The sequence below is a fragment of the Boeremia exigua genome, assembly GCF_020726555.1.
Source record: "Boeremia exigua strain MPI-SDFR-AT-0100 chromosome Unknown C7974scaffold_10, whole genome shotgun sequence".
In the NCBI taxonomy this organism is placed as follows: Eukaryota; Fungi; Ascomycota; class Dothideomycetes; order Pleosporales; family Didymellaceae; genus Boeremia; species Boeremia exigua.
This window is the reverse complement of record NW_025763527.1, coordinates 1,462,631-1,488,594: the sequence shown is the minus strand read 5'-3', so window position 1 is coordinate 1,488,594 and position 25,964 is coordinate 1,462,631. Positions and strand designations below refer to the sequence as shown.

At 55.0% G+C, this 25,964-nt stretch overlaps 13 protein-coding genes across 13 annotated transcripts; 8 read left to right on the top strand and 5 right to left on the bottom strand.

The window, feature by feature from the left end:
- Nucleotides 1-803: 803 nt before the first annotated feature.
- C7974DRAFT_379089 (bromodomain-containing protein) lies at nt 804-3,436 on the top strand (the record flags this gene model as incomplete). The annotated part of the gene is made up of 3 exons (XM_046140441.1): nt 804-829; nt 889-3,332; nt 3,381-3,436. The coding sequence occupies 3 exons, from the start codon at nt 804-806 to the stop codon at nt 3,434-3,436; spliced, it is 2,526 nt and encodes an 841-aa protein (XP_045994249.1).
- Nucleotides 3,437-4,689: 1,253 nt separating this feature from the next.
- C7974DRAFT_465497 (TIP49 C-terminus-domain-containing protein) lies at nt 4,690-6,561 on the top strand. The gene is made up of 2 exons (XM_046146296.1): nt 4,690-5,731; nt 5,806-6,561. Exons 1-2 carry the CDS (start codon nt 4,814-4,816, stop codon nt 6,271-6,273), a joined length of 1,386 nt encoding a protein of 461 aa, XP_045994248.1. The 5' UTR covers nt 4,690-4,813; the 3' UTR covers nt 6,274-6,561.
- A 28-nt stretch (nt 6,562-6,589) lies between these two features.
- Nucleotides 6,590-7,457, top strand: C7974DRAFT_39929 (uncharacterized protein). The gene has a single exon (XM_046142398.1). The coding sequence runs from the start codon at nt 6,835-6,837 to the stop codon at nt 7,294-7,296; it is 462 nt and encodes a 153-aa protein (XP_045994247.1). The 5' UTR covers nt 6,590-6,834; the 3' UTR covers nt 7,297-7,457.
- Nucleotides 7,458-8,599: 1,142 nt separating this feature from the next.
- Nucleotides 8,600-10,754, top strand: C7974DRAFT_39919 (triacylglycerol lipase-like protein). The gene is made up of 3 exons (XM_046142395.1): nt 8,600-9,044; nt 9,091-10,436; nt 10,558-10,754. The coding sequence occupies exons 1-3, from the start codon at nt 8,814-8,816 to the stop codon at nt 10,646-10,648; spliced, it is 1,668 nt and encodes a 555-aa protein (XP_045994246.1). The 5' UTR covers nt 8,600-8,813; the 3' UTR covers nt 10,649-10,754.
- An 871-nt stretch (nt 10,755-11,625) lies between these two features.
- C7974DRAFT_416293 (uncharacterized protein) lies at nt 11,626-12,247 on the bottom strand (the record flags this gene model as incomplete). Its single annotated transcript, XM_046143971.1, has 3 exons — nt 11,626-11,775; nt 11,825-12,192; nt 12,241-12,247. The coding sequence occupies 3 exons, from the start codon at nt 12,245-12,247 to the stop codon at nt 11,626-11,628; spliced, it is 525 nt and encodes a 174-aa protein (XP_045994245.1).
- Nucleotides 12,248-13,845: 1,598 nt separating this feature from the next.
- On the top strand, nt 13,846-14,124 carry C7974DRAFT_317083 (50S ribosomal protein-like protein L30; the record flags this gene model as incomplete). Its single annotated transcript, XM_046138583.1, has 1 exon — nt 13,846-14,124. One exon carries the CDS (start codon nt 13,846-13,848, stop codon nt 14,122-14,124), a length of 279 nt encoding a protein of 92 aa, XP_045994244.1.
- Nucleotides 14,125-15,971: 1,847 nt separating this feature from the next.
- Nucleotides 15,972-16,670, bottom strand: C7974DRAFT_436264 (uncharacterized protein; the record flags this gene model as incomplete). The annotated part of the gene is made up of 1 exon (XM_046145119.1): nt 15,972-16,670. One exon carries the CDS (start codon nt 16,668-16,670, stop codon nt 15,972-15,974), a length of 699 nt encoding a protein of 232 aa, XP_045994243.1.
- Nucleotides 16,671-17,578: 908 nt separating this feature from the next.
- C7974DRAFT_317746 (uncharacterized protein) lies at nt 17,579-18,232 on the bottom strand (the record flags this gene model as incomplete). Its single annotated transcript, XM_046138616.1, has 1 exon — nt 17,579-18,232. The coding sequence occupies one exon, from the start codon at nt 18,230-18,232 to the stop codon at nt 17,579-17,581; it is 654 nt and encodes a 217-aa protein (XP_045994242.1).
- Nucleotides 18,233-19,233: 1,001 nt separating this feature from the next.
- On the bottom strand, nt 19,234-19,947 carry C7974DRAFT_365209 (AP-2 complex subunit sigma-1; the record flags this gene model as incomplete). Its single annotated transcript, XM_046139822.1, has 2 exons — nt 19,699-19,947; nt 19,234-19,648 (listed from the first exon to the last, which is right to left on the bottom strand). The coding sequence occupies exons 1-2, from the start codon at nt 19,848-19,850 to the stop codon at nt 19,234-19,236; spliced, it is 567 nt and encodes a 188-aa protein (XP_045994241.1). The 5' UTR covers nt 19,851-19,947.
- A 104-nt stretch (nt 19,948-20,051) lies between these two features.
- C7974DRAFT_436262 (arabinogalactan endo-1,4-beta-galactosidase) lies at nt 20,052-20,704 on the top strand (the record flags this gene model as incomplete). Its single annotated transcript, XM_046145118.1, has 2 exons — nt 20,052-20,393; nt 20,441-20,704. The coding sequence occupies 2 exons, from the start codon at nt 20,052-20,054 to the stop codon at nt 20,702-20,704; spliced, it is 606 nt and encodes a 201-aa protein (XP_045994240.1).
- A 325-nt stretch (nt 20,705-21,029) lies between these two features.
- On the bottom strand, nt 21,030-21,328 carry C7974DRAFT_317689 (uncharacterized protein; the record flags this gene model as incomplete). Its single annotated transcript, XM_046138612.1, has 2 exons — nt 21,030-21,089; nt 21,134-21,328. 2 exons carry the CDS (start codon nt 21,326-21,328, stop codon nt 21,030-21,032), a joined length of 255 nt encoding a protein of 84 aa, XP_045994239.1.
- Nucleotides 21,329-21,542: 214 nt separating this feature from the next.
- On the top strand, nt 21,543-24,173 carry C7974DRAFT_39840 (exocyst complex component Sec6-domain-containing protein). The gene has a single exon (XM_046142310.1). It carries the CDS (start codon nt 21,714-21,716, stop codon nt 23,997-23,999), a length of 2,286 nt encoding a protein of 761 aa, XP_045994238.1. The 5' UTR covers nt 21,543-21,713; the 3' UTR covers nt 24,000-24,173.
- Nucleotides 24,174-25,005: 832 nt separating this feature from the next.
- Nucleotides 25,006-25,684, top strand: C7974DRAFT_39842 (uncharacterized protein). The gene is made up of 2 exons (XM_046142313.1): nt 25,006-25,273; nt 25,322-25,684. The coding sequence occupies exons 1-2, from the start codon at nt 25,176-25,178 to the stop codon at nt 25,593-25,595; spliced, it is 372 nt and encodes a 123-aa protein (XP_045994237.1). The 5' UTR covers nt 25,006-25,175; the 3' UTR covers nt 25,596-25,684.
- The last annotated feature ends 280 nt before the right edge of the window (nt 25,685-25,964 follow it).

Here is a 25,964-nt window from a genome sequence, read left to right as displayed (position 1 = left end):
TCTTGTTGCTGAAGTCCTTCCCGATCTGCCTCCAATCAACGCGCGCCACCCCCGAACACCGCCCACGACTCGCGCTCGACCAACCACCATCAGTGCATCGCCGTCAGGCCCAGTTCGCGACCAGGAGCCCAGGCCCCTGCGCTGCAGAAACCGCCCGTCGCATAAATTACTGTCGCGTCCCCAGCTGCTGCAGCTCGCTTGCGGCCTGCTCGACGCCTGTGCTCAACGCCGTCGCCATCCGTGCATCGCGCATTGTTGGTGTTGTTGTCGCACCTCGTTGCTGGAGGCGCACGGCTGCACAGGACTTTCACTGCAACTCTGTACGCGCCGCGCTGCATAACAAACCTGCTGCCGCCTTCACGCCACTCGCGCGTCCACGTCTGACTCACTGCGTCGTTGCGCGCTGCCGTTGACCTCGCCGCCGCCTCCCGGTAAGTCACGTGCACCTCGACGCCGTTTCAGCCTCCGCGACATATAGTCTCCCTGTAGCCCCTCTTACCTTGGTCGCATTCCTTTTGCGACATACGCCACACTGCCAACAGCCCCACTCACCATCACGCCGGGTATAGAGCAGCACCCAACACTTTCACCCGTCATCACTACGCGTCGACTACCGTCAAAGTCGCGCGCGCGTCAACTGCAGTCTACTAACAACCCAGTTTGCAGCCTCCACCGCAACCGTCGCCGTTCCGCGCGTGCAAACACGTTCGGATCGTTCATGGCCCATGGCAGTAATGACATCACCTACCTTCGACAAACCTATTCTGGAATCCAAGGCTGACACGCTGGTGCCTGCGGACGCAATGGCAACCGAGACCCAGACCAATGGGTGAGTGCGACTTTACCTGTGCGCTCCTCATTGCGCTTTCGACCCATTAACTTTTTTAGTACTGCCGATGATCTCTTTGATGAGCCGGTCAACGGCATCGATGTTAACACGACTGGGGGATCAAAACCCATCACCAACGGCCACCACACAGTTTCAGACATGCCATCACCAGCGGTAGATCCTGTCATCCACCCCATAACTGATGTCTCCAGTGGCATCGAAGGCATTGCCTCGTTCCTGCCTGACCAGACAGACAACAACTCGCTTTTTGGTGATGATCTTGTGCAGTCAGTGACAGAGGCTACCGAAGCGCCAACCTCGGATGTACGCGACGAACCGGCACCCGCGCCAGCATACACTCAGGCAACGAGCGATAGCACGCAACAAGTTCCTGAAACACAAATCGCATCCTCGATTGAGCCAGCTTCGGCAGATGTAATGGACACCGCCGCTGATGCGCCTGAGGAGATGCGGGACACAGCTCCCACCAAACCGATGAAGGAGCTCTCTCTTCAGCCGGAGTCTAAAATGCCTGTGAAAGCAGAAGCATCTGCAGATGCAGACCAGGCTATGGAGGATGCACCACAATCCGGCAAGGTGCGACCTCGAGAAGATTTCGAAGAAGGGAATGAGGATATCGCGCCAGAAGCGAAGCGAACCAAGACCGAGGAGGCGTCAAGCTCGCAGGTAGACATCAAGTCTGAGTTACCGTCGCAGCTTGTGCAGGCAAATGGTTCCAGCACACCACGTGGTGATGGTACAGCTACACCGAGGGGGATAGCCACTGTGATCTCGTCAGAACCGTCAGGTGTACATCGCGCCGCCGACTATGAGCCGTGGCCAACAACAACCATGACTCAAGCGCAGAACAAGTTCTTGCTCGAGCGTATAAGAAACACGAAGAAGATCAAGGTCTCGTTGGCGTTCAAGGATCCCGTCGACCCCGTGGCGCTGAACATCCCTACCTACTCCCAGATCGTAACAAAGCCGATGGACTTGTCGACGATGGAGGTCAAGCTGAAGGAGAACAAGTACACTTACGTCAAAGAGTTTATGGAGGACCTCGACCAAATGATTGAGAATAGCGAGTTGTTCAACAACAAGCAGCATCCGGTCACGCAGGCTGGTTACAACCTGCGTGCATACTTCCTGAAAGGTATGGGCAAGATGCCGAGGGGTACCGTAGACGAGCCGCCAAAACCGGTCAAGGCCAAGAAGCCATCGGTGAGCACGGCGCCAAAGGCGGCACGACCACGAGAGTCGAAGCCGGCACCACCCACCGTGAAATCACCTACTGCGGCAGCATCACCTCCAGCGGCATGGCCTCTGGGACAGGATGGCATGCCTCTGATCAGGCGCGACTCCACTAGTGCAAATGATCGGCCTAAGCGAGAAATCCATCGCCCTTCGAAGGATCTGCCGTACGCGAATGCCAAGCCTCGCAAGAAGAAGTATCAGCAGGAGCTGAAGTTCTGCGAGAGCATCTTGACTGAGATCATGAAGCCGAGGTATGCAAATGTCACATACCCATTCATGACGCCCGTAGATCCTGTTGCTCTGAACATTCCGGCGTATCTGAAGATCATCAAGAAGCCCATGGACTTCGGCACGATCGAAAGAAACTTCAAGAACGGGGTGTATCAGAGCGCGAAGGACTTTCATGCGGATTGCATGTTGGTCTTCCAGAACTGCTACAAGTTCAACCCTGAAGGGGACGTGGTGAATGGGATGGGCCACGAGATGGAGGACCTGTTCACCAAACTTTGGGCTGAAAAGGCGGCCTGGCTAGAACAGCATGCACCCGCACCTGAGCAATCTCCTGAAGTCTACTCGGATGAGGAAGACGAGGAAGACGAGGACGAGGACGAGGATGAGGAGACGGATGCTGCGCAGGCACAATTCCTTGCAATCCAGCAACAGATTGCACAGCTTAGCGAGGCAGCGCAAAAGCTGCTGAATACCCAGAAAGGCAAGCGTGCTTCGCCGAAGGCACCAAGCAAGAAGAAGGCCAAGGCAGCTGCACCACCCAGGAAGAAGAGTGTTCCTCTTGCGGTGCCACCACCTGTAAAGGCTGGCAAGCCAAAGGCCAAGGCCAAGCCGCCGCAGCCTCTGAGCTTTGCTCAAAAGCAGGACATCTCGGAGGGCATCAGCACTCTCGGCGATGCTGACATGCGAAAGGCCGTGCAAATCATCAGGAATGGCTGCCCACATCTCGCAAATGTGCATGATGACGAGATGGAACTCGACATGGACGAGATCAACGACGAGACTCTGCGCGAGCTGCTGAAGTTCATCAAGTCGCTCCGTGGTCCTAAGGGAGGCGTGACGGTTGCCGATGATGATTTTGAGCCGCCGCGGCCGGTGCACAAGCAGACAACTGCGAGCAGGCCAAAGAAGAACAAGCCCATGGGCAAGACGGAGCAGGAGGACAACATGCGCAAGATCCAAGAGAAGCTGCAGTCGTTCCAAGGCGGCGTCTCGGGTAGCAGCCAGTCTCCACCTGGTATGTTGTTGATGTGTGATGGTGATGGTGCATTACTGACATATGCAGCGCATGAAGAGGAGAGCAGCGACGACGACAGCGGCTCGGAGAGCGAGGAAGAGTAATCCCTCGCTACCCCTTTGTGCATTAGGCGTGGGATCCTTGCTCTTTGCGTGGAGCCCTTTGACAGCGTTCTCGTTCCAGATTTCTTCTCTGCCAAGCGAGCGATCCCTTGCGTACACACGATCCGTCGTCCTCATGCCCGCCACACTGACACCGCATGACATGTCAAGAGTGACTCCGAAAGGGCTCGTAAGCGGGATCCTGCTCTTGCTTGGCCCGAGCCACGAACAACACACACATGGCTTGTGCAATATCCTTTCCTATGCTCTCGTAGCGAAAGAAGATAAAAGGCGTACCCGCCGCCGGCGTCGTTGTGTGTGCGACGAGGCTTGTGGTTTTTGGATGCTTTGACTCGAAAGAGGATATGGATTGACAAGGTTGGCCAGCAGCTTGGCGGCTTGGTGGATGGATGCGGTCGAGGGTCGGTGTACGAGTATGCTTTCGAGTAGATGCCGAATAAACCAGCAATATGTTCAATGTCTCCACCGCGTGTTTTGAGTTTGGTCCTGACTTCCGGGCACGTCATGTGACGGTGGTGAGGAGCCGTGGAAGGCGGAAGGCGGGCGGTGTGGACCCTGGGCGTCGAGCGGGCGTGGAGAGCGAATAATTGGTGGTGCAATGTTCAGCGCGCGGGTGCCGTGGCGGCGTGACGGCGAGGCTGCACAGGCACCGCATGGCCATGCCCGCCGTGATGTGGTCGTCGGGCAGTCCGGGGCACGCTGCGGTGCTGTGGGCATGCTGTGATGGGGGCCGACGGGAGGCGGCTGCTGGGCAGGGCGCCCGCAGACGGCGTGCGTGGAGCGGGGCGGGAGCTGCGTGCTAGTCAGCGAGCGTGCTGGCTCAGTGCACACGCGGTGCGGCGCTGCATGCTCAGTGTCGTGCTGGTGCACTGCTGCGGCGCTGGTGCGAGAGAGACTCGCTCATGCAGCGGGCCCTTTGAGCGCTTTGTGCGACGGCCGCACAGGGGCACCGGGGGGCGAGGGCGAGGCGAGGCGAGGGCGAGGGCGAGACGGCGAGGGTACGTAGAGATACGGCGCGCAGACGACGGCGAGCGCGTCGCAGAGGCACCGCCACACGGCGCAGCGCTCTCGGCGCAGAATGGGAACATGTTGTGGGCATTCTGCAGCGATGCAGAGTGGGGATGCGAGCCAACGCCCCTTAGCGGTGATCGCTGCCGCGCTTTGGCTGCTGCTTTGGCGGCTCGGGCTCGCGCTAGGCTCGCCGCGAACTTCAACTTTCAGAGCCCACGCCAACGCGACACACACGCGCCGACCCGCCGCAACCGTCTCGCCCGCCCATCGCCATCGCCATCGCCATCGCGCCAGTCGCCTCTGCAGCCGCACACCAGCACACGCCCGACTCCCGCCACGACAGCCGCCATGGCGACGGTCCCCGTCAGCGAGGTCAAGAGCAATGCGCGCGAGAGCAGGACCGCCGCGCACTCGCACATCAGAGGCCTCGGCCTGAGCAGCGACGGGCGCGCCACCCCGAGTGCCGGCGGCTTCACCGGCCAGGCCGCCGCGCGAGAGGCCTGCGGGCTCGTCGTCGACCTGGTCAAGGCCAAGAAGATGTCCGGCCGCGCCGTGCTCCTGGCCGGCGGGCCTGGCACCGGCAAGACGGCCCTCGCCCTCGCCGTCTCGCAGGAGCTCGGCACCAAGGTGCCCTTCTGCCCCATTGTCGGCAGCGAGATCTACTCGGCCGAGGTCAAGAAGACCGAGGCGCTGATGGAGAACTTCCGCCGCGCCATTGGCCTGCGCGTCAAGGAGACCAAGGAGGTCTATGAGGGCGAGGTCACCGAGCTGACGCCCGAGGAGGCTGAGAACCCGCTGGGCGGCTACGGCCGCACCATCTCGCACCTCCTCATCACCTTGAAGAGCGCCAAGGGCACCAAGAAGCTGCGTCTCGACCCGAGCATATACGAGGCCATCCAGAAGGAGCGCGTGCGTCTGGGCGACGTCATCTACATCGAAGCCAACACGGGCGCCGTCAAGCGTGTGGGCCGCTCCGACGCCTACGCCACCGAGTTCGATCTCGAGGCCGAGGAGTACGTGCCCATCCCCAAGGGCGACGTGCACAAGAAGAAGGAAATCGTGCAGGACGTGACCCTGCACGACCTGGATGTCGCAAACGCGAGACCGCAGGGTGGACAGGACATCATGAGCATGATGGGCCAGCTGATGAAGCCCAAGAAGACAGAGATCACCGAGAAGTTACGGCTGGAGATCAACAAGGTCGTCAACAGATACATCGACCAGGGCGTTGCCGATCTGGTGCCTGGTGTCCTCTTCATTGACGAGGTGCGCTTCCCCGATCCGTTGATGACCACGCATGCATTTCACACGAGTCCATGTACTAACTGCCCATTCTGTAGGTCCACATGCTCGATCTCGAGTCCTTCACCTTTCTCAACCGCGCTCTTGAGTCGCCCCTCTCGCCCCTCGTAATCCTTGCCTCCAACCGCGGCGTCACCCACATCCGCGGCGGCACCAACCTGCCTCCTAGCGCCCACGGAATTCCCCCGGATCTGCTTGCGCGTCTGCTCATCGTGCCGACCCACCCGTACAACGCCGCTGAGATCAAGCAGATCATCGGCTTGAGAGTCGGCACCGAGAAGCTGAACATCGCGGAAGCAGCCAAGGACAAGGTTACAGATCTTGGTGTCAGAGTCAGCTTGAGGTATGCGCTGCAAATCCTGGCCCCGGCGAGCATATTGGCCAAGGTTGGTGGAAGGCCAAACGGAGAGATTAGCGTGCAGGATGTCGAGGAATGCGAGGATCTCTTCCTCGATGCCGGGAGAAGTGCAAAGGGACTCGGGGAGGCTGACGGCTACATCGCGTAGACTACAGCGTCTTGTCTGGGAGCTGGCGTTTAAGAGGTTATATCATGAGATACAAGAGCGTATGTACAGTACTGTGAGCGGTATCTGATAATCACAAAAGCAAATTCACGTCCAATTTTAGCTTGCAAGACATGCACAATCCAAGTCCAGTCGAGAAGTAGCCGTCGGCAGTGATGAGTTCCCAATGTCCATGACGAAGTCTCTAGCAGCAGAAGAAATTGCATCATCAATATGGCCTGACAAATGTATCAGATTGCTCGCGTGGCTCAAAGTCAAGACAAATTGTAGAGAGCGCGATCTCAACGCTCGATGCAAGGTCAAAGTCAAGATCAAGCTCCGTTGCCACCCGGTCTCCGATTGGCCGTGCAATCTTTCCTAGTAGCCGACCTCGGTGCTTGCCTCATCCCATCTCGAGCCTCAAGTTCACTTTGCCTTCGTTCCACAGACCCTCGTTCACTCGCAGAGATATATTACCTGTCCATCTGGTGCACGAAACAAGTCACAGCACATCACGTCACGTCAATTTCCCGCACGAGACTGATACCCATCATCACCATCACGATGCTCCGCAACATTTCTCAATTGCCGCGCCAACTCTCGCGCCGCGCCGCCGCATTCAGCACATCAGCTGCCCATCAATCCTCTCCCTTCGGAGGCCCCAGCCCGCCGCGCCTACCCAAGGAGGAGCAAGAGCTATTCGAGAAGCTTCAGAAGGAATCGACCGGCGCATTCAGCCAGCCAAAGCCCGATCCCGAGCCCACTAGCCAGTCGAGCATTCGTATGCAGATCAACCAGTCACCGGACTCCTCGTCAGCACCAGAAATCAGATTCGAGAATGGCAAGGAGATCCAGAAGGGCGAAGAGTTCCATCCCAATATGCGCAGAGGCGCGCCGCCAGAGTTTGAGGGCGACGTGAACCCGAAAACGGGTGAGGTTGGTGGGCCGAAGAATGAGCCGCTGCGCTGGGGCAGTGGTGAGGGGAGAGGAGATTGGAGCTATAATGGGAGGGTTACCGATTTCTAGGCTTTGTGACAGAGTTGATCAAGCATGAGGAGAGGTGGGAAACACGTGACGGATTGGGTGATTACAATAGACGTGATGATGATTAATATCAGTGTATCAAAAACAAGAACGTAAGCAATTCACAAACGAGAGCAAACACAAACCCTGGCACATGTCCTACGGATATCGCGGTCATGGTGTCACGCTTCCAGCGGCGACTGGCGAGAGCGACCCTCTCTCAATCAACTGTAGGTATGCCTGAATTCACAAAGGATTTCGCATGTGCGCACATGAACATGGCTCGTATGCAGCCTCAAATTGTCAAGGCGTCCCGCAGATGCTCTAGAACCCTGAACACTCTCGTGCACTTCCCAATCCGGAAGCGAGGTGGCGTGTGGCTTTCCGGCCGCAAGCGATTCTGAATCGAAGAATGGAACTTTGCCTTGAACCAGCGCAAAGCGTCTCGTGTTTCGGAAGACCGGCACTGTCACTCGTGACTTCGAAACAGAAGATCCAGGGACCCAAAGCATGAAGAGCTTCCTTAAGGTTCGAAGGAGGGGATGTGCTAGGGCTGGACTGGATGACACTGATGACCGTGCAGAAGACTGTGGCGCGGCGTGCGCGGAGCACGTTTCGACAAGGCGGAATTGCGAGTGCGCATGTCGTGACGAGAACAGCGATTCCGGCTGTTGGTGTCTTGCAAGCCAATTACCTATCGGCGCTCAGGCACCAGCCCAAGGGCTGACACGACACGTGCATGCCCTTTTCCAGCAGGCGATCCAACTCCAGAAAATGGGAGATCTCCAGGGCCCTTGCGCTAGAGAGCCCTGAACTCTAGAGCTCTTGCATGCAGCTTAGATGATGGTCCAGCGGCCCCTGTGCCGTCATATTCCACGCGGCCACGATTGTGCAGGTTGTCCATACGTCGTCGCAATCACAACGGTAGCAGAACCTCACTCTCTGCTGCTGTTCGTGCTCGCGGGCTTCCCGGCGAGGCGCAGCGAAGCAGTTGCCGGGCGCTTGATAGACGACAGGGGTGCCCAAACGGAGCCCCGCCGAATACGATTTTGGCCTGGAACCATGCTGCATGGTGAACGGTCTGGATTGTAGCGTGCGACAATGTGAACTTGTGGCTGCTGCCGCTGCTGCACTTGACTGACTTAAAGATGTGAAGCCCCCCGCGACCCGCAAATGTAAAAGCGCTTTGCTTTCGGTCTGTAAGAAGCTCCGTTGCTTAAAGCGTCGGCGGACAATACTTCGGTTCGTGTCGTGAAACCGCCTCCGTACATCGTCATTTGCTAACTATAAGATGAAGACCCTGAGAACAGCGCTGAGCTACGGACATCCGCCTCAACATTATGGAGTAGTTACTATGCAACCGGACTTGAAGCACTTTGGTATCCCTTGCCATACAACCCATTGACCACTCATTATCCCAGTTGGTGATTCCGGACTCCGGAATCATCTACTCACGGCGCCCCATAAGCATTGTCGGGCCTGCCCCCTTGGCACCGAACGTCTTGAGGTCGTTGTCAACTATGATCGGTGTGATTCTATATGCGGCTCTGCTGCTGCAACTTACTGCGGCAGTCAATGTAACCGTCGATCTTGGGTATGCCAGGTACAGAGGCAAAAGCATCGGGAACGGCATCAATCGTTGGGCTGGCATGCGTTACGCAAGAAGCGTCTCTCGGGTCGACGGATTGCGTTTCACTGCGCCACAGGAGCCTCTCGCAGAGTTAAACAAGGTGACCACGGATGCAAGCAAGGTGAGCGTCCAATCGCACACTTTGTTGTTTTCGCTAACGCAGATAGTTCGGGCCCTTGTGCATCGGCTCTGAGAGCGATCTCAAAGCAGAATTTGGAAGCAAGTGGTCAGAAGACTGTCTGTTTGTCAACGTCTTTGCGCCTTCCGCGGCCACCAACACGAGCAAGCTCCCGGTCTATGTCTTCATCCAAGGAGGCGGCTTCAACGTCAACGGCAATGCAAACTACGATGGCGCCGATCTCATTGAAGCTGCACGCGGGGACATGGTGGTCGTCAACTTCAATTACCGAGTCGGACCGTACGGGTTCCTCGCCAGTAAGGAGGTTGAGGCCAATCGGACGCTGAGTCTCAACAATGGACTGAAGGATCAACGACTCCTACTTGCATGGGTACAGAAATATATTCACGAGTTTGGCGGAGACGCGGACCACGTCACTCTTGGTGGAGCCAGTGCTGGTGGTGGTTCAGTCGTGTTACAACTCACGGCTTTCGGTGGACGAAATGACAACCTCTTCCACGCCGCTGCCGCTGAATCAGCCGCATTTCCGCCACTACGAGATGTCGAACAGAGCCAGTGGCAATACGATGCCTTACTTGCTCGATCAGGCTGTAAGGATATTGCCTGCTTGAGTTCCCTTGATGCTGTCACTTTCCAGGCCGCAGTCCGAAGTCTCAAGCTCCCTTTCCCTGGAGGCAAGAATCCACCAATTTACTTCTGGAACCCAACTCTGGACTACGACTTCATCCAGAATTACACATATAGCGAGCTTAAGAATGACCGCTACGTCAAATTGCCCACCATCTTCGGCGACTCTACCAACGAGGGCATCAACTTCACGCCAAAAACCATTTCCAACTACGATCGAGCCCGCCAATTCATCGTCGACCAATTCCCTGCCGCCGACTGGGCCAAGATCCGCACAGTGTGGAATAGTCCCATGAACGCACCCGCCGATGCCCGCTGGCGTGCGCTCGCCTCAGATGTCTACGGCCACATCCGCTACAACTGTCCAAACTTGAACATGTCCGCTGTCTACGCCGAAAACAACACGTACCCGACCTATCAGTATCGGTGGAACGTTGGTGGTGCCGCGCACGTGGGCGAGTTGCCGTCTATCTGGGGGAACGGGACCACAGCCTCTGCTGTGTTCATGCAAGCGTATTGGGCGAGTTTCATTCGCAGCTATGATCCAAATAAGTACACAGCGGAGTTTCTCGTGTCAAAAGGCCATGAAATCGATAACCCCGAATGGACCACGTTCGCGAACCAAACTGGAGGTCTTGGGAACAGGTTAAGGTTTGGTGATGACAACATTGTTGTGATGGAGCAAGTTGGTAATACGGAGTGGGAGAGATGCAAAGTGATCTCGAACATGGGGTTGCATCTGAAACAGTAAGCCCCCCCCCCTTCTCGTTGAGCAGTCTGTCCATTCCAGGAGTTGCTTGTATGCATTCTTGGAAGAGTCTTGTCCTGGAGCCACGGGGTTCTGTTACCATTCGCTGACGCATGCTAGACCGACGAGTGATGGCTTACGTGTCTTGCCACTTACCTCGGGGCTTTATATGACGATCGGTATTATACTGCTCCAGTGGTTTTGTCCTTGAGGATAGCCAATCCTGAAGCGGACCCATGATCTCTGGAGCCGAATAATATGTCGATGCATCACCTATCAAAATAGCCACAAGACACCACTTGGTTTGTTGGACATCAAAAATGCCTCACGGGGAAGTTGAGCTGCCGATTATACAAGGTTCTGACACCGAGGCGTTCCACAAAAGGTCAGATTGAGCGACTCGTATCTCGGCCGTCGTTTAGCATGTCGATGAATGCTGGTCGTACAGTAACAGCGAGCAGAGAGGACTCAGCGCTGTGGTACGAGCGGGTCATAATTTCGTCCAGTGTTCTCTTGTGGCGCCAGGCAGTTCGAATGCTCAACTCCCGTGGTCTAAGGTCTAGTGACGTTGTGCGCCAGGATCTCCACGACAAGTCAAGTTCAATACCTACACAGCGCCCCAGATCAAACACACGCGTAGGGATCGTACGCTAAGGGTTGGTCATGCTGATAACACAAGTCTTGTGCATAGGACCTCGAGGGTTCTACTTGTACTCTTATTATCAAGTCCGCGGATTCCAACGGAATCCATAATGCGGCTAATGTAGTGTCTATCTATCATGTGGCATGAATTAACAATCACCACAAACTCAACACTAGAATACCACCAATCCCATAACATCCATTATAAGCCAACATTGTCACAACAGGGTCCGATTCACATCATACATCGTTCAACTGTAGTCTCGATCAATCGGTATAGTCCTTGACATTCGCGAAGAGACAACAAAAAGCTCGTGACGACACTCCAACACGGACGCTAGGATTACAGTCCAGGTGCCCGTACAAACATTTCGCCTTCTACCTCAAAATTTACGCCCGCTTATTAGCACTGCTCCGATCACTCATTACCTAAAAGGCAGGATGATAGTAGGACATGACACTCGAACTCCTAAAGACCCAAAATGAAAACCCGTAATCCAGCCAGACCCTAGAGTAATTGAGAACTTCGATATGAAAAGACGATGCTCAAGCTGCGCCTATAACGCCTACCGTTCTCCAAGTCTCCTTTTTGGCTCTACCAACTGGCGTCTGATCTCGAATAGCTTGAGCAGGAATACGGTACATGATAAGGTACTCGCCCCAGTGCAGCCACTCGTCAGCATTGTCGTCAGTATCCTACATCTGTCAGTCCAACGTCAGCTATTGAGCATGCTCAGAGACCAACCTTGAGGAGATCCGCAGCGCGAAACACAGGACCTCGCGCAAAGTGCTTGGTGTCCACACTGACGACCAAGACCTCCTCGCCCCATTTTTCCGCCAAATGCTGCGCCACGTTCTCTGCGTGCGGCAAGCTGTCGTACACGCTGATGAAGGGTGAGCTGATGTTGGTCTGACGATTTAGGTGCGCAAGGCCGAAGCGGCTGAGCGCGGATGTATAGTTGAGTATTGTGGTCTGATTCTTGGCTGCAAATCCAGTGGAGAAAGAATATCGGGTTTGTGCGGAGGCGCGATGAATGCGATAGACCATGGGTGGGATGGTGGTTGGTGGAGAGGCAGAGGGGGTGAAACGAGCTGCGGGTTGGGCAAAGAGGGCTGGTAATGTCAGACGAATGGAAACTCCGGCGGTAAGGAGAAGCTTACTGGCCATTGTTGCAAGACCGTCGGTTCGACTCAAATTCGCTTGGCACTTTTCACGTTTGAAGACAGTATCAATGACTCAGATGTCGCAAGAAGAGGTAGAGCCGATACAGCTACAAGAAAGTTGACGAGTAAGAGACACACAGCGTACTGTGATTCCGAAGATCTCAGAGAGGGTGCGAATTTCCATAGTCGTGATTGAGATAGGTGCAGACTGAAGCACCCTTTTTGTATCTATCCATGAGGAGCGACAGGACTCTCCAGACCTCACGATCAGATTACACGTCTTCGCATGAAAGCCTAGTATCGTCATGTTGGTATCCTTCCCCGACCCGAGATGAAGGATTCGGTCAGTGATGTGTATCCGCCTGGATGGCTGCAGCGACAACTGGCAAACGCAGCGTACGGGCATTCGATAGGTCGCGTCCTAACAGAGTGTAGCTGAGTAGCTGATAATATGGACGTTGCCGATAAGCGATTACAATTTCGGACGGGGGTGCCGGGAGGCTCGTTTCCAGTATGCACGTTTTGAGACCGAGCAAGGTTGTTGTTACACAACATGAAGAAGGCCTGTTCCCGCAATCCACTTGAACCTGGCAGGCGTGTCGATCGCACTACTTCCAGGTGCTTCCATAGCAAGTGAGCGTCGCTGCGCTGTGACATCGGTAGGCTGGCCGAGGCTAGAGGCAGTGGAAGGTGGGAGATGTGCAAAGCGTGCACAAGTGCTTCACTACTTCGGATCCGGACTGAATATCACAGTGCTACACCAGGATGAGCTACCAGATGGATCTGCTTAACCGCAGTACACGATGTGCTTCTTGAACATTAGTCGGCCGTTAGTGGGGCACATGTTTCTACAGAGAAAAGGCCTGCTTCAGCATGAAGGCAGATTAAGTCACCCTATCGGAGAGTATAACAGCAAAATGCATGGTATCTGACATGTTCAGATTCGACAAAGCGAATTCTCATGCCTGTATTACCATGCGGCGCACTACTGGCAAGGCAGAATGTCGCACATGCAAACAGCCATGGCTGTAGCCTGAGCTCCGGCTAGCTTCCCATTCGTTAGATACACGGTAGCAGAATTGACATGCTCGGTGCCTCCCGTGAAGACGACTAGGCCAGACTGTGCAGATCCGCATCACGGTGGGCCTGCGAGGTGAAGGGTGCACGCATGACACAAAAGACCAATCAGACCGGTAACAGAAGTAGCGGTGAACCAAGTAACTAGGTGTCATCACGGAGATGAGCACAAGATGGAAATGAGAAGAGGGCCAGGAGTGAGCGTTGGTGTTGTGAAGGTAGTTGACACGTGAACCGCGTTTGTTCTAGTCCACGTTAGGATAGCGCTATTTCGATCAGGACGTCGAAAAGTTGAACGACAGCATCAACGAGGCGCAACGACGACAATCAACGTCAACGTCTTAGATTGTGCGCAAGCTCTTTCTCATTGAATTGGTGATATAAAAGGCTAACGAACGAACAGATATTTCGCTCTTTCATAGCCCCACAACCGGGTACTGGCCCGATTGATTACACTCAACACCAACTCTCCACCCGCTGCACCGACACCGACCGCTCCACCGTCTTCACAGCCCACCTCACGACATGTCTTACTTTCGGATAACACTCATGCGCTCTGGCATTGGCATGCCCTCTAAGACTCAGGGTGTCCTGAAAGCGCTCGGCCTGAAGAAGCGTATGACAACTGTCTACCACCCCGTCTCACAGTCCGTCGCTGGTCAAATTATGAGGATAAAGGAGCTGGTTGATGTCAAGGAAGTTTCTCGCGCATTGACATCTGCTGAGCAGAAGGCAGCGAGGCGACCGGCACCAGGGTACTACATCGAGAGTAGAGCGTCGCAGGCAATGAAGGAGTGGGAGTGAAATGCGAAAGAAGAATGAACACACACACACTGGGATCTTGTTTTTATACTGTACAACTGTCATCTTGCATACCCACACGGCGTTATTGGGTCTCGGACTGACGGCAAGTCGAGAAGCAAATGAATCTGAATCCAGATTTGACGGACTATATACAGAAGTAATTGGCTCATGATGATACGTGCTTGTCAGTCAACCTATTCCGAAAACGCGTTCATTCTTTGATAAGTGAACGGCAGTACCACGTCACCGTTCATACCTGAAGTCGAATACAAGGATTTGAGCAATGAGGAAGCCGGTGCTGGGTCTGTCAATGCGATCATTACACGATCACCACACCCCTCAATCAGGGCTCAGAGCATCGCTGGTACCCATGCTAACCGGCTCACAAGAACACGCTTCAATCGCGCCAGAACCCCATCATTGTCGTATTTAATCACTCTGATCGATGCATTGAGCAAGCTGCGCCTTACCGCTACATGTAGGAACCAGTCTAATTTTGTTAACCCGTGCACCTCCAACAATGATGGAAATGTGAACAGGAAGGCCTTTTATTCTACGTCAAAATGCCAAAGCGATGAAGAGAACTCTCATCGGGCTTGCCTATCACTTGGTTTCAAGGCCTACGAGATGTCTGACCTCGGTCGCCGTTATCTCAACCTCGACCAATCCTAGAGTCCACCACACCCTTTAGTCCCCCGCAATCAGCAGCCTTTCTTCCTTGAGATATGGCGCACTCTTTCCATCGCCGAGCACAACTAGCAATAGCGCAATCTTAGTCTATCCCAATTCATGTTGAGATGCTCCGTGTGTCAGGCTTGGGTTATCCTTTTGCCTCTGCAGACCAGCCAGTTCCTCCCTAGCGATGTGCATCTTGGCCGAGCATGCTACAAGATTTTCTTGCTGTGCATGGTTGCCCTCCTTTTGTGGGTGATCCCACCAATCCAATGAAACAATATGCTCTGCGGCGCCAGATGGCGCAAGTTGATCCAAATCGAGATCAGGTCTTCCAGCGCTGTCCCGCTGGTCTGGCTGTCGTATGCCGAAGTTCGACAAGAGAATCCTTGGATCTAGCATGATCATCCATAGACAAGACAGGAATGTAGCTGTCTCTCGTCTGTTCCTCGGTTGGTATACGACATAGATGGTGTTCAAAAGGATGGCACCGAGAGCTTTTAGGATGCCTGTTACACCTGCGGCGGCTATCATCTCTTCAGCGAACACTTTCTGGCCGTTCCAAGGACTGAAACCGTGGATTTTATTATCGGACTTGGACTCCGTCTATCGTCTGGTCGGTCCCCGTAAATCCACTTCTACTCTTGCTCAATGAATTGTGTGAAAGATATGAACATTGGGCGAACGTCTAGTTTTGATCGCCTGCGATACTAAGGACTGGAGGATGTTCAACAATAAACAACGAAAGAGTGAACAGACAGTACTATCTATCGAGCTGAGTCTTGGTCAGGTCTGAGCTGCCACACCCCCAGGTGGTGAAGGGGATGACAACGGGCACGCGTTTAACATAGGTGGAGTTGCGTGTGTTATCCCGTGCAACACCCAACTCGGTTCCCTGCAACGCTGACCACCTTGACCCAGAGACAAACTAGCCACCAGTCACAGACTCTTCAGATCAGGCTACCATGGTCTCTGGGCTTCTGGATTCCTCATTCATAACGTTCAGCACGTGGCAAGCCACTCCAAAAATGGACAAAGTGGACCACCGTCCACGTGCACTGTCGTTCAGCCTAGGTACTCATGAGACACGGACAAAGGCATCAAAGCTTATTATATACCTGACGTCTACTAGCAATTCGATTTTCTCTCCCTATCATTTCTGCAATTAAGAGCCCTTACACCTGCTTATGTTTTGTCCCGTCGTCCGGTCTCTCATCAAGGTCCACACCACCAGCGCGCCCATCGTCTTCCACCCGCCCAGCCTTCGCAAAAGTCGATCCGAGAATGTGCAGTGGATTATTCATTCGCGTTGTCATGACGTAGAGTATTGTTAGGCCAACTGTTACGACCTCGTCACGAACCTCTCTGGGTAGTGCAGCAGCACTCTGCTCGAAGTGGAAGTTGCCAACTTGTTTTATTGCCCACCAGTTGACCGAAAATCTGGCGATGGGGGCTTGCGTTGTTGAGTCGATGCATACAAAATCCCAGATTTTCAAGCTGGAGGTGGCAATCCATGTGATGGGAATTGGGCTCTCGGTCGACGACAGAGTTGTGGAGAGATAGTTGTATGCTGTTTTCCACTTTTTGAGTGGCTTGATGTTGAGCTGTTGGCCATGCACCGTACATTCTGATGCGATGGAAACACTGTTGATGATGCCGGTGGAGATCTGAGTTTTGGTTGACGCATCTTCAATGCGCAACTGGGGTTTTGTTGGGCGAAAATGTTGAATGTAAACTGGTACAAGTCTGTCCCCATCCTTTTCGCTGACAATGTTGTGAAACTTGCTCCAGGCGAAGTCGACCTGAAGAGTAGCACCCGAAGGTGTCTCGAAATGCCTAGGCGGACTACTGGAAGGAGAGGAGTGTGTTGACATTATGGTAACTGATGCTAGGAGGTGAACGATTAACGTTTGTATTTTGAAGGCGGTGATAGCGGTATGGATGCAATTGCCTCAGGCTTCAGCCAGCGTCCAGGCAATATAAGTAGTTCTTCATGTCAAATGATAGTGGCGAAAATGGCTGTGGTCAGGTTGGGTGCCTGATGAGGCTGATTCCTACTCTTGGCCTTTGTTGTTGCCGGTTTGGGTAGTTCGTGAGCGGGGCTGTGCTTCGGTTTCTTGCAACGAGTAGCGATGACGTGAGACGAGTCCGTGCGGACTCAGTGCTGAAGATCATATGTAGGCACTACCAGAATTTCGGGCAGCCCGAAGAACACAATGGGTGCATTTGGTTCAGAACGTACCAGTCGGCTACATAGAGAATGCGATGATCTCTACGAGACCAAGGACAAGGCTGGATCTGTCTTGCGAGTCGATCACCAGACTTATGTTGAAGACAGACCTCACCATGAGTAGCTATGGCAGCAGCTTGCGCTTCCGCGAGGACGATACGAAGTACCACGTATCCAGCTGAAATCCGCGTCTTCCATTTGATCAGCGTCGAAACCTGCTTGCAATTATACAGAGTGTGTTATCGGAGTTTTCGGCATCCCCGATCCTGCATCATCCAAGGCTATGCATACGTACCATTCCCTCTCTCTCGAATCTCATGAAAAGCGGTGGATAAGCGACCTTTTCAGCTGATCAACTTTAATACCGAGCCTGTAGCTATTACAAGACCTAAAGAAGATATTTAGGTAAGAATCACTTATTCTGTAGGCAAAAACGTATACTATAGGGTTCATTTATATTTTCCCTCCGTTGCTGTCGTGTGGTGTACCTGGGTCATATCCTCAGCCCGCCATTTATTCTGCAACGTGAGAGCATGTCTCCAGAGTCCACTGTCACTCGCCCCGGGCTCCAACATACACCCACACACCCTCCCTCTCCTGCCACTTACTCGCGAAAACCCACAACTTTGCACCGGCCACCAGCTCTAGATCTTCTAGTTCGTAGCTAACGTCTAAACCCCACTCACCACATCGCGTATCCCACTGCCAATCCTCCCAGCTGCCGAGCCGCAGCTGCGCATCGTCGGGCATTATTTCAGACTCGGCCATATTAGCATGTTGCCATATTTCGCGGCGCGCATCGAAGTACCAGCGGGAAAGGTACAGTGCAGTTGCAGGCTCGCCGTCTGTAGGCAGGGAAGAAGAGAAGAACTCGCGCCACAGCGGATCCCAGGTCCACTCTCTTTTGGCAAAAGTCTCCTGCGGTGTTAGTCGGGTGCCCGGATCAGAATACTTGACGATGTCCGCGAGTAACCCCACGGCCGTGCTTAGGTCAGACAAGTCGAGGAAATCTGTCGAGCAAGGGATGGCGCTTGGCTGAGCTAAAGGGTGCCATTGGTCCCGTTGCTCCAGGGTATTTTGTAAAGAAGCGAGTTGTGATTCCAAGTGGGCTAGCTCCGAGGTTGTTTCTTGTGTAGATTTTGCCAGGCCGAGAATATCCTCTGAAGACGTCCTGTCGAGCAAGTGGCCAATCTGATGGTCAGCCATCTCAAGTAGATGCTGGTGATTTGCTAGAGAGGAACGTACTGGTTGAGAAACGTCAAAGACAAATTCTTGCCGGGTTTCTTCGATCTTTCGTCGGACATTGCGTGTAGTCTCTTGGAGAGAAACGATGGTGTTTGTCAGCTCGCGTGAGATGTTTGGCGAGGCACTCTCCATTTTGTCGGAGTACGCACGATCGTGGGTAATGAAAGCGAGCGTGTTTGGGTGCGCCGAGGCTGTCTGGATCTATGTCATTATGAGTGGGATGTCTAGTCGCTTCTGTGAGTTGCAGTCGAGGCCAAGTTTGTTGGTGCGGCGGCTTTTTTGCCACCAAAGTGGAATGCATCATGGATGCTCATCGCGACACTAGAGACAACTTGAGATATGGTTTGGTAGCAACGCAGACTTTATGTACACGAATACGGCGCAGATGGTGCTTGCATAGGCCCAGGTCGCGCTGGTAAGGCCTACACAGTATTGAACATCTACTTTGTAAACTAAGGTGTATTGGGCGCGCTAACACGTATGATATCGGAGATGTAAGTCGGCTCACTAGTATATCGGCGGAGGTTGATTGACAAGGTTCTGTAATGACTTGCCATGCTGAATCTCCCGTTCTTCTTGTGAGCATACTGCACTCAAGCACTGCGAGTTGCTTCTTGGCAGTTTTGTAGGATCGATGTATCCTTCAGCTCGGCTAACAGGCTTTCAAATCACAACTAAATGCCTCCACTTGAGCGCCACTGCACCAATCAGGAAGCTGCCTGTCAATGTTATTAACTCTTTGTTTCTTGCACTGCAGCTACGTCGGTGGCGACTCGAACGTGCCTGGTTGCAGTATGTCTTTATAGAAGCACGTCTTCTGACGGCTTGCAGATGTACAAGCCAACTTGTGCGGATGATGAGCCTCTGTCTTGGGCGGCTGGATTTCTAGATCTGCACAGCCTAAAGTTGGGTTGGATCAAGATGTTGTTGGTATCATCGTCTGGGGTATCATCGCGCACCCATCACCGGCCCGCCCACAGTCCTCCACCTCTCCCCATTCCCATCCCCCCACCGCCCCCAAACTTTCCCTCATTGACTGGCCTCTTAGCCACCCTCCCCTGGCTCTTGACGCCCTCGACAACCCTATCGAGCTGGGTCTCGACCACTACACCGCCGACTATCATCTCGCCTAGGGCGGCATGGAGGGTCTCGAAGTTGAAGATGAGATCGAGCTCGCAGACGTTCTCAAACAGCCCATCGAGCGCCTGCACGAAGACCTGGATCAGGTCGAGCAGGGCGAGCGGCGATTCGGTCGAGGTGGAGATGACGATGAAGTAGAGGGTCGCATAGTGGCGGTAGGTCACGAGGGAGGGAGTGTCGTTGTGCGGGGTGCTGGGTGTGGAGGACTTGGAGGACTGCTGGAGCAGGGGTGGCAGGCTACGTGCGTGGGTTAGCGGTGACGCGCTGGTGAGGAAAAGAGTGCGTACGGCAGGAAGTTGCACGCTGAGTTGGGGCGGTTGGCGACGAGGGTGAAGATCTCGGAGATTAGGCGCTGCTGCACGCTGGTCTCGAGCTGGGTGTAGAACTTGGTGAGGCGCGGCTGGCCGGCGTTGTTGAAGACGAGGACGGCGTTGATCATGGCGCGAGCTGCCTGTGACGGTGCCTGCGACGGTGCCTGTGGCGGTGCATGTGATGGTGCATGTGGGGAATGGTGGGCGGCGTAGGTATGATGCGTTTGCTTGGTGTTATCGATTGCAGCTGTTCTCCGCACCCTCATAGCTCACACCCGCGCCCAGCAACCTCCCATCAACGCTCACCACACCCGAGACGTCGCATCACAATGAAGCCTGTCACCCGAATTGGATCCCTGGCGCTTCGTCGCGCGGCCGCAATGCCGCTACGCGCCTCGACGCCTGCCAATGGCATGATTGCGCGCGCTGGCGCCGTCACTGTGCGCAGAGCGTCGGCGCGCGCTTTCCACGGCAGCGCGAGCGGGCGCAGCATCATGCCGGATAGCGAGAACCCTGCGCCCAAGCAGTCGGAGGAGCACGAGACGCCGACGGTGCCCACGGACATCTCCACCAGCGAGTTCCACGAGCGCGCCGACGAGTACCTGAACGAGCTGGTCGAGCGCCTAGAGGAGGCACAGGAGAAGAGCCCCGACATTGAGGTCGAGTACTCGGTGCGTCACGGTGCAGCAGTCGTCTGGCGCCTACTAACGCACGGCAGGCTGGCGTCCTTCGCGTCGACTTCATCTCCAAGCAGCTTAGCTACGTCATCAACAAACAGCCGCCGAACAAGCAGATCTGGCTCAGCTCGCCCATCTCCGGGCCCAAGCGCTTCGACTGGGTGGTGCTGCAGGAGGGCCAGAACGCAAAGGAGGGCAGCGGCAGCGGCGACTGGATATACCTGCGCGATGGCACGAGCCTGACCGACATCATCCGCAAGGAGCTAGGCATCGACAACGAGGTCGACGACGATGTGCCGAGGTAGTGTAGTATAAACATAGCCACAGCCATAGCCATGTCTGTGAGGAGCAATATGTAATTCGCAGTGTACGAAGTATGCAGTGGCACTGGCAGTGGCAGTATGGTACCAGTGACAGTATGGTACCAGTGGCAGTATCGCACCAATGGCAACATGCAGTACCCAGCGCCAGTATGCCGTACCCAACGCCAATATGCAACACCCAGTGCCTGTGTCCTAGTATCCCAAACGCCGGTCCATGCAGCGCCCAACACAGCAGCAGCAGCAGCAGTTGTAGTCAGCCAACGCAGCAGCAGCTATAGTCAGCCGGCGCGGCAGCACTCTAGTCAGCCTACGCAGCAACTGCTGTCGCTGCGCTCGGCGCATCGTCCTTGTCTGCGGGCAGGTCCGACTGTCACGGTCAGCGCGGTTCCACGTCCGGCGGGCCCGACGCACCTGGTCAAAGATAATGCGGATCATCAACGAGCAGCTCGGGCAGCGCGCAATGTCCTCGCCATCGCGCATGTCGTAGATGGAGATCTCGAAGCGGTCGCCGCACGGGCACGGGTGGTGGTAGATCTGCAGCGTCTCGTCGTAGAAGCAGTCCTCGATCTCGATCTCGTCGTAGAGGTTGACGTCTTCGTCGGCCATGCTGGCGGGTGGTGCGTGCGGTGCGGTGCGGTGCGGCGCAACAGAGCACAGGTTCGAGGGGCGGCGCAAAAACCGGCGACGCTGTGGCGCGAGGGGTCGAGGCTGGCGTCGAGGGCCGCGGGAGTGCCTAAAGTCCGCAGTCCCCAGTCCGCAGTGCGCGCAGCCCGGAAACCACGGCCGCGCCCTCCACCACGCCCACCACCACGCCGCCCACCTCGCCGCCTGACTCGCCCGCCCGAATGCCCTGCGCCGCGCACCAGACGCACCGGCTCGCCCCACCGCCCTGACCACACCCGCCCCCGGGGGCCCGTCCGCGCGCGCACCAGACGTACCGTCCCGGCTAGCCCCAACGCCCTAACCGCACCACCCCCCCCCCCTCCTGGCCATGGGCGACGTCGAGTCGCTCGCGCAGCTGCTGCGGCACCCCGAGGACCTCGACAAGATCCCCGCGCTCAAGGCCGAGTTCACGCGCAAGAAGGCGGCCGTCGACGGGCAGCTGCGCCATGGCCTGCGCGAGCAGCTCGAGCTGACGCAGGCCGGCATGAACAGCATCACCGACGGCCAGCGCACCGTCAGCCTGATCAAGGAGGAGATGATGAAGATCGACAAGCTGTGCGCCGAGGCCCAGAACATGATCCAGGACTTCCCGCACATCAACGTCGTCGCCCAGACCCACAAGAACTTCGAGAGCGTCGAGAAGATGCGCCGCGACATCCAGACCTTCGACCAGCGCCTGGCCCAGCTCGAGTTCCTGCTCGACCAGGACGACGAGGCCCCGACCGAGCAGCCGAACCTGCTGCCCATTCACTTTGGCCTGACCCAGCTGCGCGACATCCGCGACGTCGCCATGGACCAGATCAAGACCACCGCCGACGGCTCCACCGAGCTCATCGACAACCTCGCCCTCGACAGCGGCGCCACCGTCCAGGACCTCTTCGCCCGCCTCGACGACGTCATCGAGCGCTTCGACCAGCACATCGGCGAGGCCTGCATCAACCTGATCGAGCTGGTGCAGACGGGCAACGACGGCATGGTCGTGCGCCTTGCCGTCATCGTCGAAGAGGAGGAGAAGACCGACGCCAAGGTCAAGGCCCTGCAGGACGCCCAGCGCGAGTACAAGGACCTCGCCTCGCGCTTCAAGTCCATCACCGCCGGGCCCAAGGAGCTTCGCGGCTACAAGGACAAGTTCACCAAGGCCATCGAGTACGTCTGCGAAGCCAACATGGCCGAGGTGCGCGAGAAGTTCGACGAGGACCCCGAAAAGGTCGACAAGTACTTCAAGTGGTACTTCAACAACCTCAATACCGTAAAGCTGGGCATGGTCAATCTGATGCCTAAAAAGTGGAAGATCATGCAGACGTACACAAACATCTACCACTCCCACATGCACAACTTTCTCATGAGCCTTGCTGATGACGAAGCCATTGGACCACAGTACCTGCTCGCCGTCATCAACTGGGTTGACCGCTACTACGCCAAAATGAACAAGCTCGGCTTTCCCGAAGAAGTCCTTGAGCCCCACGTCATCGACAACCGCGGTCCAGAGCTGATCCGTACATACCGACAGGTCATCATCAACGCCGTTGACCAATTCATGGACCGCATCAACTCGGGTGATAGGAAGAGCTTTCTTGATCAGGATCGCAACGCGTACGAGGCCAACCCCGACGGCATCTTCCAAACCCGCTCACTGGGCGATGTCTGGACAATGTTGTCGCAGAATCTCTCTGTAGCTGCGAGCAGTGAACGCACCGACGTCGCCGAAGGGACTGTCGACGCCATGATCCGGGCGCTTACTACGCGTCAGCGCATCTGGACCCAGCTCATCGACGACGAAAAGGACAAATACATGGGCCCGAATCCCGCACAGGATGGCGACGGCGTAGCAGTCTTCCAAGAATGGTTGATCGCCATTGCAAACGACCAAATCATCTGCATTGACGATGCCGACGAAGCCGTTGGCCGACCCAGCTTCGTGACCATCTTCGAGAGAGAGGCCACACCCCTGCTATCCGCTCAGTACGCGACTGATCGCTTGGCTCCACAGCTTGACGAGCTAAGGAATGGCTACATTGATATCAGTAGCCACTGCATTCAGGTCTTTTGTCAGCTCATCTTTCTCACCGACTTTCGGCCCATCCTCAGCAAATTTTTCACGCAAGAGTGGTACCAAAGAACAGACATGGCGTCCATCATCATCACGTTCCGTGACTACCTCGCTGACTACGAGGAACAAGTTCACCGTTCGTTGCGAGACTTACTTATCGACTCTTTGGCAGACGAGCTGCTTGTACAGTATCTCGGCGCAGTACGAAACAAAGGCGTCAAGTTTAGAAGAAGCGATGCTTTCGCAGCAAAACTCCGCGATGATCTTGTAGCAGCATTTGAGTTTTTCCGAACATACGGCGAGCAGGGTCGCGAGATCACCCAGAGATGGCGCGCTGTTGACTTCTTTTTGAGGCTCTTGGAGACCGACAAGTCGCAAGTCCCTTTCGTCTATGAAGAATTCAAGGCTACTTATAGGGAGGTACACATTAGTTGGGTCGAAGCTGTACTCAGAAGTCGCGATGATTTCGATCGTGCCATGTTGAATGCGGTGAAGACTAAGGCTGCAGAGGTCACGGAGGATTTGGATGCGCCGGCGGATCCTATCATGGGCAGGGTGAAGTAGCCGTTGTAGCCATGGAGTAAATTAATGCATGGAATAGCATCATACCGTGATGGTGTTGGTGAAGGCCTGGCTAAGAATGCGTTGTTTTGGGATCGCCCATGATGTGCACTTGCTCGGGAGCGCGGTACAGTAGCTGCTTTACCAAGCGAGTACGACAATTCTCCCCGCATCCGTCATCGTTCTTCTTCCACTTGACCACACCCATTATTGTCGTACTATACATCGCGCTCACAATGACTTTTCTGAACGCACGCAATGGCTATGCTTGAGGATCGCAAAGTATAGGCTGTGCTATCCGCTCATCATTCGCATGAGTCAGTTGCGCACGGCTTGAGATTCGCAATCTCAACACTCCAGATCTCCTTCAGATCAACCGAACAACAGCACGTGCCTTCATTACGCCTGAGCGCGACCATGACCCTATCAAGCAACATGAGCCGATCACGACGCGTGTGATCCTCATCTCAACCTTCCGCTTGCCGAACATGAGATCAGGGCCACGTGATGAGAGATGACGGCAACGCTGAATGGCTGTTTCATCTTTGCCTATCAAATTGCTTCATCTCAGGGACTTCCTTGCAGCAACGAGGATGTTTCGAAACAACAATCACGTTGTTCGGTCTGTTGCTTGGCGTTGGACATTCCGATCAACAACCAAGCCTGTACCAAGGAAGGGAGCCACCATGAATGATGGAGAACGCGTGCGCTGCGCCTCGTACGTCTTTATCGTGGGTGCTGCTTGCATGTTGGTTGCGCGAAGCTGCGCTCTTCATCACCCCACGGGTCGGCAAGATGAGAGCCATGAAAGAAAAGCGGGATGGCACTTTCATACCTAGAGTCAATCATTAGACGAATCTCCGTTATCGCCTCGACCCATAATCTTCCAACCTCAACCATCTCTCAATCCCTGCGCTGACCAGGTGGGTCCCGTTGAAGAAGCAGCATGGGGTCAACCGGGACGCGCAATTCATTTCGTGGCACATATATGAGGCAAAGCACTCTGCATTCCAGTGCGCATCTATCATCGCAAGACGAACAATAATTCTCAGTTCTTGAACTGTTAGCCACTCTTTCAACCACTCACCACAGTCTTTACATTGCACATTATTTCAACTTTGCCTTACTTTATTTGGAACGCTGCACAATCTTCTCTAAATCCAACTCTCGCCAATCACCATGAAGTTCTCCATCATCGCCGCTTCGCTCGTCGCCGTCGTTGCGGCCCAATACAGCGAGGAGGTCTGCTCTGGCGCTGTCACTGTCACTGTCACCGAGTACGTTGTTTCTAGTTTTCGCGTATTTCAACACTAACACTCCTCAAGGACTCTCTCTTATGGCATTCACACACCCAGCGCCCCGGCCTCGCTCGCCGTTACCGCCCCTGCCCCCTACCCCACTGGCAGCGGTGCCGCCATCCCTCCAGTCGTTCCCACCGGCACTGTCCTGACCCCACTCCCTTCCGAGGTCGGCACCATTGCGCCCTCCGGCACCGGTGCGTATAGCGCGCCTGTTTCTGAGTTTACTGGTGCTGCATCCGGTGTCAAGGTTGGCGGTTTTGTTGCTGGTGTCGGTGCCGTTGCCGCGCTGTTCTTGTAGTTGAAGATCTGTGGGGTACGAATGGGACCGTGAGCGTGTCTAGACGTAGAGGCAATCTAGATAGATAATATACCCATCTGACATTCGACTGTATCTGCGGTACTTACCAAGGGAACTGCTATAAGCTAATGACATTGCATCACAAGTCTCTTGATGACGCACTACAGGCCGTTTCCACTTGATATTCAACAGTGGTGTGATGTGTTCTGCATACATCCAAATACTTGGGATCTCTCACAGAAAATGCAACCTAGTCTGTGGTGTTTCCGAGATGCTCTATCTGCGACTTGCTTTGTACAACATACGCTCGAAAGTAGCAACATGTGTTCGAAGATCTCGTTATACTGGGTTGTGGGAGTGAATCATTGT

Bases quoted from the DNA above. Each gene is read 5' to 3' on its own strand.
- C7974DRAFT_39840 (XM_046142310.1), top strand. From the start codon at position 21,714: ATGGGCGACGTCGAGTCGCTCGCGCAGCTGCTGCGGCACCCCGAGGAC.
- C7974DRAFT_39929 (XM_046142398.1), top strand. From the start codon at position 6,835: ATGCTCCGCAACATTTCTCAATTGCCGCGCCAACTCTCGCGCCGCGCC.
- C7974DRAFT_39919 (XM_046142395.1), top strand. From the start codon at position 8,814: ATGATCGGTGTGATTCTATATGCGGCTCTGCTGCTGCAACTTACTGCG. The intron at 9,045-9,090 runs GTGAGCGTCCAA...TAACGCAGATAG, and splicing joins TGACCACGGATGCAAGCAAG to TTCGGGCCCTTGTGCATCGG. The intron at 10,437-10,557 runs GTAAGCCCCCCC...GACGCATGCTAG, and splicing joins ATGGGGTTGCATCTGAAACA to ACCGACGAGTGATGGCTTAC.
- C7974DRAFT_39842 (XM_046142313.1), top strand. From the start codon at position 25,176: ATGAAGTTCTCCATCATCGCCGCTTCGCTCGTCGCCGTCGTTGCGGCC. The intron at 25,274-25,321 runs GTACGTTGTTTC...ACACTCCTCAAG, and splicing joins GTCACTGTCACTGTCACCGA to GACTCTCTCTTATGGCATTC.
- C7974DRAFT_465497 (XM_046146296.1), top strand. From the start codon at position 4,814: ATGGCGACGGTCCCCGTCAGCGAGGTCAAGAGCAATGCGCGCGAGAGC. The intron at 5,732-5,805 runs GTGCGCTTCCCC...CCCATTCTGTAG, and splicing joins GTGTCCTCTTCATTGACGAG to GTCCACATGCTCGATCTCGA.